Source organism: Plasmodium sp. gorilla clade G2, assembly GCF_900097015.1.
Source record: "Plasmodium sp. gorilla clade G2 genome assembly, chromosome: 11".
Lineage (NCBI taxonomy): Eukaryota > Apicomplexa > Aconoidasida > Haemosporida > Plasmodiidae > Plasmodium > Plasmodium adleri (nom. inval.).
In genome coordinates this window covers 1627501-1647120 of record NC_041703.1, presented here as the reverse complement: position 1 = coordinate 1647120, position 19620 = coordinate 1627501, and the positions used below count along the sequence as shown (strand labels likewise).

Sequence of the window (19620 nt, the reverse complement as noted above, 5' to 3'; positions counted from 1 at the left end):
AATAATTTACATGATATTGAAGAAAAAAATAAATATACATATATATATGTTTTTTTTTTTTTTTTTTTTTTTTTTTGTGAAAAATTTATATTTTAATATATATTTTTATAATTTATTTTTATTTAATTATTGTATATATATTTATAATATTATTTTTTTTGTTAATTTTCAAAAAAAAAGGAAAACCTTGTTACAATAAACATGTACAATATATAACATAATAAATAAATAAAAATATATATATATATTATATGAACAGAACAAAATAAAACCAACAAAAAAAAAAAAAATAATAAATAAAATAAAATAAATAAAATAACAGAATATAAGTTAAAATTAAAAGTTGGAATAATTATGGAAAAAATAGATTTTTAATTGGTATTTCGTTTTATTTTCTTTTAACTTTAAAAAATATTTAGAGACTAATTCTTAATTATAAATATATTTTTATTTTTTCCCCAATATATAATGGATGAATTTCAGAGTAAGCACAAAACGGAAAGAAAAAGAAAAAGAAAAAAAAGAAAAAGAAAATAAAGAATGAAAGATTAAGAAAAAATTATAATTGTAGAAATTATGCTGTTCATTTTTTGAGAAAATATTGAATAATAAAAAATGAGAATATACATATATATATAATATATGTGGTCTAAAAAGTATTTCATAACATATATATTTTTTTAACAGCAACACATTGTTGTATTATTATATATATATATATATATATATATATATATATATTGATTAATGAAAAATATACATACATATATATATATATATATATATATATTTATATTTTATGAATTATATCTCATTATTTTATTTGTCCATTTTTTCCCTTTAGATTCGGGATTAAATAAATACAAACTTGTTTTCTTAGGAGAAGTAAAAAAAATAAAATTATAATAAATAAATAAATATATATACATATGTGTAATTATAATTATTATAATATATACCTTTTTAATTAAATTATTTTTTTATTTTATTATTTTATTATATTATTATTTTTTTTGTTGTATTCTCCTTTTTAGCAAGCTGTAGGTAAAACATCTATAATTACAAGATTTATGTATGATACCTTTGATAATAATTACCAGGTATAAATAATTAAACAAAATGTATGTTTGTATATATATATATATATATAATACACATTATTAATATTATAACAGCTAGCTTTTTTTAATTTACATGAACAAAAATATAATTGTTAATTTTTTTTTTTTTTTTTTTTAAAAAATATTTATTAATTATGTACACATAAATGGCTAGTTACCTGAACATGTTCATATATATATATATTTTTTTTTTTTTTGTGTAGTCCACTATTGGTATAGATTTTTTGAGTAAAACATTATATTTGGATGAAGGTCCTGTACGCTTACAATTATGGGACACGGCAGGTCAGGAAAGATTTCGAAGTTTAATTCCAAGTTATATTAGGGATTCAGCAGCAGCAATAGTTGTATATGATATTACTAATAGACAATCATTTGAAAATACAACAAAATGGATACAAGATATTTTGAATGAGAGAGGAAAAGATGTTATAATAGCTTTAGTAGGAAATAAAACAGATTTAGGTGATCTTAGAAAAGTTACATATGAAGAAGGAATGCAAAAAGCTCAAGAATATAATACAATGTTTCATGAAACAAGTGCTAAAGCTGGTCATAATATAAAAGTATTGTTTAAAAAAATTGCATCCAAATTACCAAATTTAGATAATACAAATAATAATGAAGCCAATGTTGTAGATATACAATTAACTAATAATTCAAATAAAAATGACAAAAATGTTTTAAATAAATGTTTATGTTAATAAATATCAAACTAATGTTTATGTAAGAATGAATAAATAAATAATATTATATATTAAAATATAATTTTTATTTGTTAATATTAAAAAATATATGTGTTAATATACTTTAATGTTTTAATGAAAACATTACACCATGACATTTTTAAAATATTATAATATTATAATATGTTAATATATATATATATATATATATATTTTATATGTATGAATCCAATTCTTTCTTTCTTTTTTTTTTTTTTATTTAATTTAATTTTATGTTATTTTCCTTTTCTACTTTTTTTTTTTTTTTTTTTTTTTTTTTTTTCTCTTTTTTTTAATATCGTTGTTAATTCTTTATATATATATATATATATATATATATATGAACTATGAATTTTATTTTTTATTAAATTTTTAATACATAATATATATGTATATATATATATATTATATACATGTATATAATTAATAGTAAAAATTAAAAAAAAATTTTTTTTTTTTTTTTTTGTTTTTGTTTAACATATTCTATAAAAATAAGATAGATACTATTTTTAAATATTAATTATTATTTTGTTTTAAAACTTTAAAGTGTAAATTATTATTTAAGCACAAAATTTTATTTACTGTCCTTTTATGTGTATTTATATGTAGACAACATTGATACAAAAAAAAAAAAAAAAAAAAAAAAAAAAAAAAAAAAAAAAAATAGTACATATATATAATGTATATATATATATATTTATTTATATTTACGAAGTAGAATTTTTTCTTATCAATATGTAACATAAATTTTTTTCATAATCATAGTTAATAATTTTTATGTTTTTCCGTAAGATGTTTTTTTTCAAATCCTTATATGTTCTTTTTATATATGACTGTTCAGAATTGTTATATGTTTTTTTATTATTATCTATATCATTTTCCATATCTTTTTCATACTCTTTTTTGATTGCATTTATTTTTAAATTACTCTTAGGAATAGAATATATATATACATTATCTTCCTTTTTACACAATGTATTATTATCTTGTGATTTTCTATTTTTGAAATTATTTATTGTTTCTTTTATTTTTAAATATTCTTCTGTCATAGGAATAAAATCAAGGAACACAAAATCTTCAACATTTTTATCATATTTATCATTTTTATCATATTTATCATTTTTATCATATTTATCATATTTATCATATTTATCAATTTCTATATATTTAATATTTTCTATATATTTAATATTTTCCATATTTATATTATCATTCCATTTTTTATTATCATCAATCGAATGGGTACAAATTATTTTCCCCTGATCATATATTTTTAATTTCTTTTTGTTCTCTTCATTTATAATATGATTATATTTATTTGTTGAAATATTATTCATAATATTTATATTATTTATATTATTTTTATTTATCTTTTCATTGTCACATATTTGTATGTCAACCACATTTTGATTTTTATCAAATTCTTCATTTTTTATAAATATTTTGTCTTTCACATTTTTATTAACAAAATTTTTTATACCATCAGGTGATTTTATATAATCACATAACATATTATGGCTAGTTCTTTTTTTATTTGATAAATTACATAATTTTATATTATTTTTCTCATATGTATTATTGAACATATAATTATTTGCATATATATTTTTCTCATAACACTGTATTCTTTTTCTTTTTTTTAATTTGTTTTCTTCTATATCAGAAATATTTTCATCTTTATTTGGTACACATAAATTTTTTACATTTTCGCTGTTTCTTTTTTTTTTTTTTCTTAATGATGTATATGTGTTAATATCTTCTTGAGATGAAAAAAAATTTAAATCCACGTTTTTTCTATTTTTTATATTATTTTTATTATTTTTATTTTTTTTATCTCTTTTTATTTCGTTCTTATTATTGTATGGCATTAAACATTTATAATCCTTATAATTATTATTATTATTATTATTATTTTTGTATTTGTATTTCCCTTTCGATGATAAAAAAAGATTATATTTATCAACTGTATCAAAATAAGTATTCTTAAAACAATCAGTCTTTATATTATTATTAAAACTTAAATTATAATTAATTAAATCAATTTTTTTTTCACTTAATTTACTATATGATGATTTATTTAACAGTTTTGTAGAATAACATATTTTTTTTTTATCAATAGAATCATTTTCTAGACTATTATTTATTTCAAATAAATTTATTTCTTTTACATAATTTTTATTACTACTACTTACATCACAACTCTCTTCATTATTCTCATACAACTCATTGTTATTTAATAATTCCATTAATGCACTACATCCTAATGACCTTACACTATTTTCATCTTCATTATTTTTCATTCTACACAAAAAAAATATATATATATATATATAGAGAGAGAGAGATTAATTTATTTTATACAAATAAAATTGTTTATTTATTATATTTAAAATTTTTTAAGACAAAAAAAAATATATATATATATATATATTAAATACAAATGTTTTCTTATTTAAGGTAAACTTTTATTTTAATAGAATATCCAACCATTCTATCTTATCATATATTCATATTTAAATGAATTACACAAAATATATATATTTATATATATTATTGGACAAATAAATTATATGTGTATTTATTAATTCTCATTTTTTATTTCACATCTTTTATGTTATTGTGCAATAAAAAAAATTAATTAAAACAATATAATCTTAATTATTATATAATTAAAAAATTACTAAAAAAAACAAACAATATATATATTAATATATATATTAATATATATATGTATTTTTTTTTTTTTTTTTTTTTTTATTCAAATATATGTTTATACGTACATATGAGTTCCTCAAGCCTCCTCCAAAAAAAAAAAAAAAAAAAAAAAAAAAAAAAAAAAAATTTTTTAACCTCATCGTACCTTATTTAATCTTCTAATATAATTATCCTTTTATTATATTATGTAACATAATAAATATTTCATATTTGAACATTTATACATAATAGTATTATACATATTTATTTTTATTTATATAATTCTATAATATCTTATATTCTTATTTGTATTTTATTTTACAACACATAAATATAAAAATATATATATATATATATATATATATATATATATATAATAATTTATTTGTTTAATTTTATAATTATGTAAAAAATGTAATAAGCCATGAATTATGTACTTTTTATTTTTCTTCTTTTGATTCCTTAACATATTTAAGAAATGTGTAGGTTTCTTACATATTATTATATTTTAATATATTTTATAATTATTAAAAATGTATTTTCTTTTCATCCAAGTCAAAAGGGCAAATTTTATTATGTTAATAAAATACATTCGAACAATTCTATAAGTGTAAACAGAACAAATATCAGTAGTCATGTAAAAACATATTATACTTTAAGAAAAAATAATATCATAAATTTTAGAAAAAGGAAAATACTAGCATATGCCACCTTAAAAAATCAAATCAATAATATATTTCATGGAGAAACTGATGTAACTATATTTGACAAGTTATTAGCATCCATAAGTTACATTCTTCCTACAATTGATGCCATACAAGTAAATATATAAATAAATATATACATATATATATATATATATATATATATATATATATATATGTATATGTTAATATATTCAATATATAAATAATTTTTTTATTTACATACATAACATATACAGTCTTTTGTTATGCCCTTGGTAAATATACTTCCAATATGGACTCACAAGTAAATATATATTATTTTGAATGTTTATATAAATTTTTTGTGATTTTATAAAATGAAATTAAATACATATACATATAAATAAATCAATATGTAAATATATATATATATATATTTATGTTTGTATAATATTTATATTTTCTTTTTTTCTTTTTAATTGTTAATTCTTTTTTAAGATATTTATTTCAAATTGAAAGGATAAATCAGATTTACTCTTCCATCCCCTTTATGTCTTTTGTTACATTTATGGGTTTATACTTTTTATTTGTTAAAGAAAATAAGTTTAAATTCCACTATTTTATCAGATATCATCATATGCAGGTAATAATAAAATATATATATATATATATATATATATATTATAATATATGTGTATATGTAAACATGAATAAATTTATTACAATCTATATAATTATTAATTTTATGCGTTGATCATGCTTTTATTTTTTATATTATATTTTTTTTAACATCTTCTTAGAGTTTAATATTGTCCATGTTTGGATATGCACTCTCCTTATTTTATTTCCGAGTATTTCCCTACTCTTATAATGATACAGATATTTTTAACTTAACCATTTTATATTCTACTATGGCTATATATTTTGGTTCTTTAATCATTCCCTTCTTCTCATCATTACTTGGATAGTAAGTTTAATTAAAAAATATATATATAATAAATATATATAATATATATAAAATATATAAAACATATACAATATACATAATATTTCATTTAGTAGCTAAATTTATTCGTTTTTGTATTATGAATATTGCTTTATTTATTTTTTTTTTTTTATGAACATGTTCATGTAAATAGCTATTTTGTATATATTATACATATATATATATGTATATTTTTTTTTTTTTTTTTTTTTTTTTTTTTTTTTTTTTCATTTTAGCTACATAGAAATACCCGTTTTGTCAGAAGCTATTAAACTACACATAGGAGAAAAAAAAAATCAAAAAGAAGATTTATAAAAGTTGTCTAAATTTTTGAAGTTTATATCAAATCAAATAATTTATTAATTTCTTTTTTATTTTTTTATTGTTTATTCTTTTCATATACAAAATAAATAATAAAAAAAAATATTAAAACAAAATAATAAACTTAATTATGAAAAAAAAAAAAAAAAAAAAAAAAAAAATATACACACATATATAATATATATGTATAACATCACCATTATATATTGAAAAAAATAAAATATTTATATATATAAATATATATATAATATTTTTAATGACTATAATATCCTTTCTATTATCATTTCACATGAAAAATATTTATATAAAATTTTTTATTTTTCAATATAATTCCTTTTTTTTTTTTTTTTTTTTTTTTTTATTCATTCTTAATTCATGTATTTATAAAATATTTTATATATTGAAAAGTTATTTAACCAATACAATTTTTTAAGAAATATACTGTTTTTTTATCGCTATCTCTTTTTCCTTTTATTGCTATTTCATCTAATATGCCCTTTATATGATTTGCAGGAATATTAAAACTTTTGGTAAAAATAGAAAAGGGAACACCATTTTGTCCTTCTCTTTCAAATATTTTAAACATACTAATTTTTGCTTTATCCAAATCAAAAACATGCATTTTTTTGGATTGTTTCGCTTTTTGTTTAGAAGTAGAATGAGATATAGAATTCATGTTATCATTATCTGTAAATAATCTTTTATTATTTTTCATATTTTTATCTTTACTTTCATTATTCAATTTATCTTCAGATGTATAATATTTAAATAGAGTATGTGTAGCATCCATATTTTCTTCATTTCTAGTTTCTATAATAGTAAATCTTTGTTTCTTAACATTCGTCTTGTAATGTCTCTCTTTTAATATTGATGAATAATCTTGATCTAATGTTGGTAAAAACGAATAAGTATAGTCACATGTTTTAATAAGATCTGCACATACAACATAATCAAATTCTTTATTCTTATCAGAATTATCTTTCGATAAATTATTCATATTATTCTTTCCTTTATTTGAATTTGTATAATCATTATTTTTATTATTTACTGTACCAGTAGTACTATTCACACCTTTATTTGTACTTTTTAATTTTATTACATTTTGTTTTAAAATATATGTATTTACAGTATTATTTTTATTACAACGTAATTTCTTAACATTGTCACTATCATCTTTCTGAACATATAATTCTGTTATATCATTATCATTATTATTATTACAGCCAAGCAAACCTACAATATCTTTATTATTATATTGTAACCATTTATTAGAAACAAACTTTGGGACCTTTATTAACTTTATATTCTTATTTTTTAATGATATTTTTGATACTGAATCATTTTCTTTCGAATTATTCATTTTTTAAAACAATATACACAAAAAAAATAAAAAAATAAATAAAATAAAATAAAAATATATATATATAAATATATAAATATATGTATATATTATTATATATATATATTTAATAACACAAAAAAGCAAAAAAAAAAAAAAAAAATTAGAGATGGACAGAAAACTCGATAGTATTAAAAAATGGGTTATTATATAATATACGAAAAAAAAAGGTAATAAAATGAAAATAAAAAAAATAAATATTATATACAAACTGTTACTATATTGTATAGTATAACTATCACAAGAAATATAAATAAATATATATATATATTTATTTATGTATATATTTTTTTTTTTTTTTTGATTTTCTTTTTTCCTCTCTATTTATAATATTTCAAAAAGCTCATTTTAGCTTCTCATTTCACTTAAAAAAATTAAAATGATAATCTTAATAAAAATTTATAGATTATGAGATATATATATAATATTATATTTCCAGAAATTTATATTATATATATATTTTATTAAAAAAATTGAACATACATTTTTTTTTCTTAGGTTTTTGAAATAGTTAATTTATAAAATTCTTCATATATGTATAATATATATGTAAATTAAAAAAATGTACTTATATATATATTATTTATTTTATTATTATTATTTATTTAACATTCATAAAAAGATATATATAATATATATATATAATATATATATAATAAGTATATATTTTATTATATATAAAGGTAAAAATATAATATATATATATATTAAAAAATATAAAATGAAAAAGAATAATTATTATTATAAACATGCTTTTATTCTCATTATTAATGAGGCGTAAAAAGAATTAAATTATCACATAACATTATATATATATATTATATATATATTTTATATATTTTAGGAGTGTACATTTTATATTATACCGTAAATATATAAAGATACATTTATCTATTATTATAAATTATACATAAGCCACTGAGAACATTGAAATATATATATATTATTAATAATTATTCTTAAAAGTTTGATGACAAATAAATAAATTGTTGAAAAAAGAATACAACTTAGTGATACTATTATTTAAAGTTATAAAGATATTTGTAATATGTAGCCTTATATAATATATTATATATATATATATATATATATATATATATATAGGTACATAGTCACACTTCAAAATAAAAAAAAAAAATATATATATATTATCAACATGAAATGAGAATTAAAAAATATGTTTTATTCCAAAATTTTGGATATAATATTATATATATATATATATATATATATATATATATGTGTTTCCTTTTTTTTTTTTTTTTTTTGTCTTAATATCATTATATATTCTTTTTTTTTAGCCTTCAATATTATGTTTAATCATTCAATAATATATATATATATATATATTTTTTTTTTTTTTTTTTTTCTTATTTATTATGAACAGTTCAGGTAATTTTTATAAAAAATGTATATGAATTTATATATAAAACTAGCCATTTATTTTGTTCAGAAAAGTTATGTACATCCTTCAAATATATATATATATATATATATATATATATATATATATATATATTTATATTTATTTATTGTGGGATCCTTTTTAAAATTAGTTCCTTATTATTAATTTTTATAATTTTTTCATTTAATCATTGATGTGCAAACAATATTTTGGTTCATATCAAAAACGCAAAAATTAGGTATGGACTCATGTTGTCTTGATATGAATTTTCTAATTTCTTGAGAAGTTACTCCTCCCATAATAGAGCATGATGGAGAGAAGTTAATTTTATAAGTTTTACATAATTCAGTAGGATTTTGAATATATGTTTTGTTTGCTAATTTATTATAAAAATTTAAGAAATCTTGTTCATCAATTTGTTTATTTTGTTTATTAATATTTTTATCTTGTTCATATAATATTAATGCAAAAACATAATAAATAATTTCATTTGTTTTTTTATCTAAATTAGAGAAGGGTACTTTTAAAAAATGAGATAGTGTACAATATTGAACTTGAATATTATTATCATTAGATTTTTTTTTATTATCATCATTTTTTATTTTATAATAAGATTCTTCAATTATATGATTTCCAAAATCAGAAAATAAAAAAGCATATTTTCCATGACACATATTAGCAAAAAATCCTATATTTTTTTCATGACATATTTCATTAATTTTTGTTAATTTATATAAAGGATAATCTTCACATGAAATACATACACAAGTATAATTTGTTATATAATCACATATATTATATGAACAATCTTCTTCTTTTTTATTTTCCTTAATTATTTCATTATCTTTATATATCAATTCTTTTTCAATTATTATATTATTCTTATCCAAATCTATATGTCCAATATATCCTTTTATATTAATTAATTGATTAATACTTTTTAATTCTTTATATATTGCTACACTCATATATTCATTCATATCATCATATTCGTTCAGAAAAAATATATTCTCTATATCTTCTTCATCAACTATATTATTATCAATTATTGTAATATTTATGCCATTCAAAATTAAATTCTTACATAATTCAATATTTATACCACTCAAACCAACAACTAAAACATTAGATTTCATCATCCTGTTCTGCGCTTTTACTCCCCATAATCTTAGCTGACGATCATATATTTTTTCTTTCTCCATTATTAACTACTTAAAAAAAAAAAAAAATTATACTACGACGCTTATAATATGTGTATAAATATAAATGCAGCTAACACACCAACTTACGACACAAAAAATAAAATAATAAAACAAAATAATAAAAATAAAATTATATATACATATATATATATATATATATATATATATATATTTATTGTACTATATCATTATTATATGCTTGGCATAAGTTATAGGCTTAAAATAAACAAAGTACAAAAAAAAAAAAAAAAAAAAAAAGAAAACATTAAAATACAAAAAAACTTAAAATGTTAAAAATATATATATATATATATATATATTATAAATCATTTATTTAAAGCAGTAAAATAGAATTAAAAAATATATATATCATCCATTGTATAATAATATTTTTATATAAGAAAATATTCTAATATACCATGGACCATACATTTCACTTTTTTTTTTTTTTTTTTTTTTTTTTTTTTTTTTTTTTTTTTCTCTTTAAATTGTTATTTAATAGATAAAAAATAAAAGGATAATAAATATATATACATAATATATATATATTATAATTTTCATGAAAAAAAAGCGAGTAGTTCTTTCAAACTTATATACCTTGTATTTAAAAATTATTCATACCATTATTATCATGTATATTTTTTAAGAACGATATTTCTCTATACATAAACGATAATATAATATCAATTATATATATATTTATTTATTTATAATATATTTACATTTATATTTCTTTTCTTTTTAATTTCTAATTCAAAGTTCTAAACGAATAGGGAAGAAATATGTTACTTATAATATTCGCCTTTTAAAATGCATCAAACAAGTATACAATAAATATAAATAAATATATTATATATATATATTATTCTTATTTGTCTTAGTTTTTTAATAAACCGTTAGTATGATCAATATGAGATATCCTTATTTATATTCATATTTATATATTAAGTTTAGATATTCATTGATACTTGAAGGTATATCATTCTTTTTTTATAACTCAAAAAAATAAAAATAAACCAAAAAATAAAAAAAAATGTAATATATATATATATATATATATATATATTAATGTTTTAAAAATATGTATTTTTTTTACGAAACCATTTTAGTAATATAAAAACAAATAAAGAAAGAAGGGAAAAAAAAAAAAAAAAAAAAAAAAAAAAAAAGATAATTGAAAAATTAAAATATTTAATGTATCCATATAAAACTTAATCATTCTATTTGTAATAATAGAAAATAAATAAAATGGTACATTGACATATAACATTATATATGTATATATATATTTATCTTAATATGTACATATTTTATAGGAATTGTATTTATAAGAAGCTTCCTTTTTTATGTATTATAAAAAAGTTTCATTACAAAAAAAAAAAAAAAAAAAAACACACACACACATAAATATATATAATAAAATAAATACATAAAATAAAAAAAAAATGTATATGTGTCAACATATTATGGTGACTTTTTATCTTCTCCTTCTTTATTTCCTTTCGAATAAATTTAAAAAATACCCACATAGATATATAAATATATACATATTCTTATATATATATATTTCCATTTTTATTACCTTTCGAAGGATTCTTGCTTCAATTCGTCAAGGATGTAGTCATATAATATTTGTTTATTTTCATTTTTAAGTGCATGTATTTTACAAAAAATATCAACAATATATAAAGGATCTTCATCCTCACGAACAGCTAGACAAGCTATTTTATTTTCTGAGATTTTTATTTTTCTTTCAAAAAAAACTGGTTTGATTTTTACTTTATATTCTCCTTTATCAAAACTAAATGGTTGAATTATATTATTATTTTTATTATTATTATTATTATTATATTTTTTTCCTTCATTTTGTTTTTCGTTTTTAATATTTGTATTGTTATTAATATATGGGATTCTATATTGTAAAAAATCATTTACTCTTTTTTTTTCTTCTACACCTCTTTTTATTCTATCCACTGTTTTGTTATATCCATTTGGTAAATCAGAAAGGAATATTTTTACATTATCTTTTATAGAAGGATGAAATATACATTCTTTTTTAAATTTCTTTTCTTCTTCTTTTTCATAATCTATTTTTTTCTGCAATAATAATTCTTTGCTTTTCATACCTTTCAAATAAAGTATTTTGTTGCGATTTAATTTTTTTTTCATATTTATATTATCGTTTCGGTTCTCATCTATATTAAAATTATGAATGCTATCTTTTTGTATATTCTTGTAATCTGAATTATTATTGAAATGATATATTTTTTCTTGTTCACAATTATAATAATCTTTATTATTATCACAATTATAATTATCACCCACATATTTATTATCACAATTATAATTATCCCCCACATATTTATTATCACAATTATAATTATCACCCACATATTTATTATCACAATAATTATGATCACCCACATATTTATTATCACAATTATAATTATCATTCATACCTTTCATGATACCTTCCCTCTTTATCCTGTTATTATTTAATGTAGGATGAAATGTACAATTTTGTAATTCCTTCTCATATGATTCATTTTTTTTCTTCTGAATTTTTTTTTCTTTTTCTTTTTCTCTAGCATTAATTTTACATAGCCACTTCTTCAGTCGACTATTTCCCTGCTCTTTTTTTTTTAAAAGTAAAAAATCACTTTGATTAAAGCTGTTTTCTTTCTGCTTATAATTTGTTGTATTATCATTAAATTTATTTGGATTTGCGTTATTTAAATATCTATTATTTTTTATATAATTATCATTATTATTATCCTTTTTATCAATTTTTTGTAATATGTCCCTATTAATTTTGTTAACAATACCTTTTGTATTATTTTTCTTTTTAAACTCACAAAGAATATTTTTTCGATTTTCCTTTTTATTTTTATCATACAAGTTATAATTATCATTCATATCATCCTTATCACCTTGTATCATCTCATAATTTATATCTAAAGTGTTTATTGCATCATTTTCTCTTTTGTTTAAAAATATATCTTTTCCATTAAGTTCTTCCTTTTCCTTATATATTTCTTCATCATCATAAATATGGATACTATCTTCATTTTTGTTTCTTACACTTGCATTATCATAATCTTCCATGTCTATATTTTGTATGTCTTCATAATTATCATTATTTATTTTTATTTGATCATATGTTAAATCTTCCTCAAAATGTTTTATATCTTCATCGAAATGTTTTATATCTTCATCGAAATGTTTTATATCATCATCATTATTTTCATCCTCATAAAATGGATCGACACCCAAAAGGTTAGAATCCTCAATTGGCTTATCTTCTTCTTTTTCATAATTTTTATTCATATTATATATTTTCATAGTAAAATCTTTTAAACTTTCCTCTTCGCTTTTTAAAAAAAATTCCATATTATTTTCATCCTCTTTTTCTTCATTCATATTATCATAACTTATTTTTTTTTCCTTATCAACACATGTATTTATTATGCTTTCATCATACTCATTCTTCTTTTTCTTATTATTTGAATTGTTATTTATTATATTTTCTTCCAATAATTCTGTACAACCATCTATATATAATTCTTCTGAACCATTATTCTCATTTTCAAATAAAATTTTCTCTTCTTGGCTAGCTATATAATCATCCATATTTTTACCTGACTTGTTCAGGTTATTCTCATGAATTATATTTAAATTAGCTATATATTTTTTTTTAACATTATTATTATTATTATTATTATTAGAACAATTTTTTTTATATAAATTAAATTCAGTATTATTGTAATCTTTCATATGAATATTATTTATATTACATTTAATATGATTGTTATGATTATTTGGATATGGTTTATTTTCTTTCTTTTCAGAATTATTCATTTGGTAATAATTATTTTGAGGTAAACTATTTGAAAGAGTATTAGTATTTAAAGAAAGGTGTATATTATTTAAATCATGTATAAGATTATTATGTACATGTTGTTCATTTGTTGTTTTTACAATATTTTTGTCTTCATTTGTATTATTATTATTATATAATTTTTCATTATATTTTAACTTTTTATCAGATCTATATTTCATTTGTTCTTGCAAATTATTACAGAATAATAAATGTTGCTCTTTAAAATTACCATTTGCATTTTGAAAAGTTTTTTTTTTTTTTTTTTTTTCATCACAATTTTCATGTTTCATATTTTTGTATGCCTCTTCATTTATAATACAATCATTATATGCTTCTCCTAGATAATTATTTAAATCTTTTTTTTTAAATATTTCATTATCATTTGTTCTTAAAAAATATAAATTTTCATTTGTAATAATTTTGTTATTATTCAATAATATATCTTCATTTGTATCATCTCCATTTATCATATGTGTATTTCCAATAACAACATTTTTTATGTTTTTATTTTCATTATGATTAAGATTATTGTTGTTATCATTTATTTTGTGGTCTTCATTAATATAATATTTATTATATAAATAATTATTGATACTGTCATTGTTTGTATTATATTCTATATCATTATTTTTTATATCATTTGCCATATCATTATGTTCTTTTAAATATTTCTTACTTTCTTCTTCAGATAATAATATTTTATCCTGAACATATTTATATTTATTTGTCATGATATATTCATGATTTGAAGGTATTAAAGTTTCTATATCATTTGAAGAAACACTGATCGTGTCTTCACAAATGGTTTTTTGACAATCATTCCTTGACGACATTTTAATATTTTTGTCACATGTAAAATGGTCAGATGTACATTTTTCATGACATGTAATATTTTTTTCAAACATAATATTCTTTTCACATATAATATTCCTTTCAGATGTAATACTTTTTTCACTGTCACTGCTTATAATATCCATAAGAACATCCTGATATAATAAATTTTTATTATTAAAATCATTTTTTATTAAAGTATTATTATAATTATTAAAAGGATTAGATAATAAATCTTTACAAGACAGAATATTATGTATTGTAGTAACTACTTCATCTTTTGTATTTTTTTTTTCTTTTCCTACCAAATTATTTGTATGTTTATTATTTTTTATAATTTGCTTATTACAAAATAAGGATTCATCATCATTATTATTATCATTATCATTATTATTATCATTATCATTATTATTATCATCATCATTATTATTATTATTAGAATAATCTTTATTGTCATGATCATTTCTATTTTTCTGCTCCTTTATATAATATTTTTCTTTTAATAAAAATTCTTTGAAATAATAATAGAATTTATTAATTTTTTGAATAAGTGTAGTTACTTCATTTTTTATAGGACAATTCGTTATATTCTTTTGGACATTATTATATACATTTTTCTTTTTTTCTAAATTATTATATTCATTTCTTTCTTTTAATAATAAAAATATAAATTCAATTAATTCTTCTTCAGGTATAGTGTTCATTTTTTTATCCGTTAATAAAAAATATATTTTTTCAACAAATCTATCATTTACATTATGTAATAACTCGATGTCAAAATTTTCATTCTTTTGAATAATAATTTTGGACACATCTATAAGAACATTTAAGTTTAATAGAATCTTTTTAAGATTTTTCAGTTGCTCTATATTATCATTATGACTATAACGTCTTCCTAATTTCTTTTTAAGTTTTTTTTTTTTAATCTCATCTTTTATGACTTCCATTTTGTTATAGTAAAAAAAATCATCATCATATATAAAAGGACATAAAGTAGATTCTACATATAAGAGCATACAAAATAAAATATATATATATATATATATATAAATTCGATGATAAATATATGTTACTTTGAAATGTGTGTAAATTTTTTTTAAATGGAGAAGGAAAAGAAAAGAAATGAAGAGAACTCATGTATATATGTGACAATATGTTGTGTATATATAAATTAATATATATATATATAATTCCTTTTATACCTATTATTTTATATGAGAAGAATAATTAAATAAAGAAAAAAAAAAAAAAGAAATTCAAGATATATATATATATATATATATATATATATATATTTTAGTCTTATAAGACAAAAACGCTTGAACATGAAATATATATTATCATTTTTTTTTTAAGATATTTTTATATGAGACCTCTTGCGTAATAAGAAAATATAAATATATATATATATATATATATATATATATATAACTTTTGTCTAGTATAATATATATATATGTAAAATTAATTTGATGGTGTATCCATTCAATTTTTTTTTTTTTTATTCTCAAAAGGGATGATTAAGGAAATAATATTTATCACATGATTTTATTAAACAAATATATATATTAAAGGAATCAAAAAAAAAAAAAAAAAAAAAAAAAAAAAAAAAAAAGAAGAAGAAGAAGGGTTTATATTTATTATGTATAAAACCTAAACGAACCATACTTAAATATTTACATAATGTGGAGAGATTAACATATATGTGTGTATTTTTATATATATTTTTTTTTTTGATAACACATATATATATATATATATATATTTATATTTATAATATTAAGGATAGATAATAAATAATTTATTCTTATGAGGAATTTATTTAGTAAAAAGATTTTTTTTTATAAATACTTTATATATATATATATATATAATACAATAATATATGAGAACAAAGGTGTTTATAAAATATATTTTTTTTTATATATTATAAAATTTATATTAAATAATTCAAAGCAGTATTATAACATTGTAGAAATACAAATATATCACATATTATTTTTTTTAATCATTAAAAATAATTATATATATATATATATATATATATAATTTTTTTTTTTTTTATATTTATTATATTTACAAATATTTTTTTCTGCCTCTGTTAATATATATTGTTATTTGTATATATGATCAAACCCCTTGGTCACCTGATATATATTTTTATAAAATAATATAATAAATTGAGAACATTATAAAATTTATAATACTAATAAAATAAAATATAACATATTAATATTAAATATATATTAAATTATAATAAAAAAAAAAAAAAATCTTTCAAAAAATTTACATGAAATATTTAAGAATAAGTTTATCTTTTCATATTCATAATTTGTTAGTTTTATAAAATGAATATTATATATATATATATATATTATATAATGTATGCAATGGAATATATTATAATATAATATAAAAAATATATTATTACATATATATATATATTATATTTATATTATACTATTATATATATATTTATTTTATATAATAAGCTCTGCTCTTTTTTATAATCATAAATATAGTATATGAAATTATTAATTATATATATATATATATATTATATATATATATAGGTATATCTTCTTTTTTCCTTTTAACATATATATAATATATATATTATATATAATATCATATATATGTATATTTTTTTTATATTTTCAATTTTTTTTTATTTTTTATTATTTATTTTTATTTTTATCAAATGTATGTATAAATATATATTTACATTTAAAAAATAAATTAAAAAAAAAAATAATAAATTCTTATAAATATATATATTATATATATATATATATTTATTTATATATATATTTATTTAGATAATATAAAAGAAAACTTTATTTTTATATATTCTTAATTTTAAAATAAAAAAAAAAAGAAAAAACAAAAACAAAAAGTAATATATAATTAATAAATATTAAAAATGGCACATGGAGCAAGCAGGTATAAGAAGTCCAGGGCTAAGATGCGTTGGAAGGTGAGAACAAAAATAAAATAAAATAAAATAAAATAAAAAAAAAATATTTATATATAGAACATTGAGAAATAAAATTATATAAATAAAAATATATATGGATATATATATATATATATATATATATATATATATATATGTATATATATTATGTTATGTTTTCTCTTCTTTTTTTTTTTTTTTTTTGAGTACATATGAAGTGGTAGAACTGAATATATTTCTTATCATTTTATATTTATGCTTTTAAAAAGAAAAAAAAAAGTACATATATCTAAGAACGTGTAACAGTATATATATATATATATATATATATGATGCTGTGTTTATATATTCCTTCATATATAAGAACAAATTTTGTATATCCTTTTAAGCCCTATACAAAATACACATTACATATATATATATATATTGTATCCTTTTTTTTTTTTTTTTTATAGTGGAAGAAAAAGAGAACCAGACGTTTACAAAAGAAAAGAAGAAAGATGAGACAAAGATCAAGATAAATTTAAGACATAAAAAGTATACATATGCTTTTTTTTTTTTTTTTTTTTTTTTTTTTTTTTTCAAATAACTAATATATATATATATATATATATTACTTGAAACATTCACTTATATTAACATATAAATATAGTACCTTATAAAAATAAAAAAGTATTTATTTTCAAAAAAAAAAAAAAAAAATGAAAGAAAATTAAGATAAAACAATATTTACTTATACCCAAGTGTATATTATTTTATCACACATATACATATGTTAATTTTTTTTTTTTTTTTTTTTTTTAAACACATATACATATACAAATACATACATATATATATATTTATATTTATATATATTTATTTATTTATTCATCCTTTTATTTATGCTTATTTTATAAATAAACATTATTTTGAAAATAAACTTTTAAAAGAAGCTCTAACGTGAAAATGAAAATAAAAAAAAGAAAAAGAATATGAAACATTGAAACGAACACACACATATATTATATATATAAATATATATATATATTTTTAATGTGTATAAAAAAAAAACATTTGTTTATTTCTCTTGTGCTCATATAATCTTATAAAAATGAGTGAGGATCATTCTAATAGTAATATAGAAGATGTTGTTTTGTGTTCACAAACATGTAATGAAATAGATTCTCTTAAGGATGAAAAAGAAGAGAAAGAACTTGAAAAGCTCTCTTCTGAATCCAGTGATTCGTATTATAAAAATAAATTTCGCTTTAAAAAGAATTCAATTGAAATAAAAAAAAAAAGTTTATTAAAAAATAAATTAAAAAATAATGATATACAAGAAATTATAAAAAATGATCCTATCTTAAGCAACCTTAACAAGACAATGATAAATGATGCTGAAGTTTTTGATCTTGCAAATAAAAAAGAAAATAAGACTAAATTTAAATTAGAAA

The 19620-nt window shown here is 16.7% G+C and overlaps 8 protein-coding genes across 8 annotated transcripts in view; 4 read left to right on the top strand and 4 right to left on the bottom strand.

Annotated features, from left to right (window-relative positions):
- Nucleotides 1–468: 468 nt before the first annotated feature.
- On the top strand, nucleotides 469–1825 carry PADL01_1143100 (ras-related protein Rab-6, putative; the record flags this gene model as incomplete). Its single annotated transcript, XM_028682912.1, has 4 exons — nucleotides 469–484; nucleotides 845–885; nucleotides 1035–1100; nucleotides 1325–1825. The coding sequence occupies 4 exons, from the start codon at nucleotides 469–471 to the stop codon at nucleotides 1823–1825; spliced, it is 624 nt and encodes a 207-aa protein (XP_028539142.1).
- Nucleotides 1826–2553: 728 nt separating this feature from the next.
- Nucleotides 2554–4146, bottom strand: PADL01_1143000 (conserved Plasmodium protein, unknown function; the record flags this gene model as incomplete). The annotated part of the gene is made up of 1 exon (XM_028682911.1): nucleotides 2554–4146. The coding sequence occupies one exon, from the start codon at nucleotides 4144–4146 to the stop codon at nucleotides 2554–2556; it is 1593 nt and encodes a 530-aa protein (XP_028539141.1).
- An 872-nt stretch (nucleotides 4147–5018) lies between these two features.
- On the top strand, nucleotides 5019–6505 carry PADL01_1142900 (apicoplast import protein Tic20, putative; the record flags this gene model as incomplete). Its single annotated transcript, XM_028682910.1, has 5 exons — nucleotides 5019–5360; nucleotides 5484–5530; nucleotides 5704–5848; nucleotides 6006–6172; nucleotides 6427–6505. The coding sequence occupies 5 exons, from the start codon at nucleotides 5019–5021 to the stop codon at nucleotides 6503–6505; spliced, it is 780 nt and encodes a 259-aa protein (XP_028539140.1).
- A 418-nt stretch (nucleotides 6506–6923) lies between these two features.
- Nucleotides 6924–7871, bottom strand: PADL01_1142800 (conserved Plasmodium protein, unknown function; the record flags this gene model as incomplete). The annotated part of the gene is made up of 1 exon (XM_028682909.1): nucleotides 6924–7871. The coding sequence occupies one exon, from the start codon at nucleotides 7869–7871 to the stop codon at nucleotides 6924–6926; it is 948 nt and encodes a 315-aa protein (XP_028539139.1).
- Nucleotides 7872–9494: 1623 nt separating this feature from the next.
- On the bottom strand, nucleotides 9495–10517 carry PADL01_1142700 (ubiquitin activating enzyme (E1) subunit Aos1, putative; the record flags this gene model as incomplete). The annotated part of the gene is made up of 1 exon (XM_028682908.1): nucleotides 9495–10517. One exon carries the CDS (start codon nucleotides 10515–10517, stop codon nucleotides 9495–9497), a length of 1023 nt encoding a protein of 340 aa, XP_028539138.1.
- Nucleotides 10518–12095: 1578 nt separating this feature from the next.
- On the bottom strand, nucleotides 12096–16175 carry PADL01_1142600 (conserved Plasmodium protein, unknown function; the record flags this gene model as incomplete). The annotated part of the gene is made up of 1 exon (XM_028682907.1): nucleotides 12096–16175. The coding sequence occupies one exon, from the start codon at nucleotides 16173–16175 to the stop codon at nucleotides 12096–12098; it is 4080 nt and encodes a 1359-aa protein (XP_028539137.1).
- A 1976-nt stretch (nucleotides 16176–18151) lies between these two features.
- Nucleotides 18152–18705, top strand: PADL01_1142500 (60S ribosomal protein L41; the record flags this gene model as incomplete). Its single annotated transcript, XM_028682906.1, has 2 exons — nucleotides 18152–18205; nucleotides 18640–18705. 2 exons carry the CDS (start codon nucleotides 18152–18154, stop codon nucleotides 18703–18705), a joined length of 120 nt encoding a protein of 39 aa, XP_028539136.1.
- A 572-nt stretch (nucleotides 18706–19277) lies between these two features.
- Nucleotides 19278–19620, top strand: part of PADL01_1142400 (conserved Plasmodium protein, unknown function) — a gene marked incomplete at both ends in the record, with an annotated part of 1113 nt that continues 770 nt past the window's right edge. Inside the window, one exon of the mRNA XM_028682905.1 lies at nucleotides 19278–19620. This exon is cut by the window's right edge and continues 434 nt beyond it. Coding sequence (XP_028539135.1) covers nucleotides 19278–19620 — 343 coding nt within the window.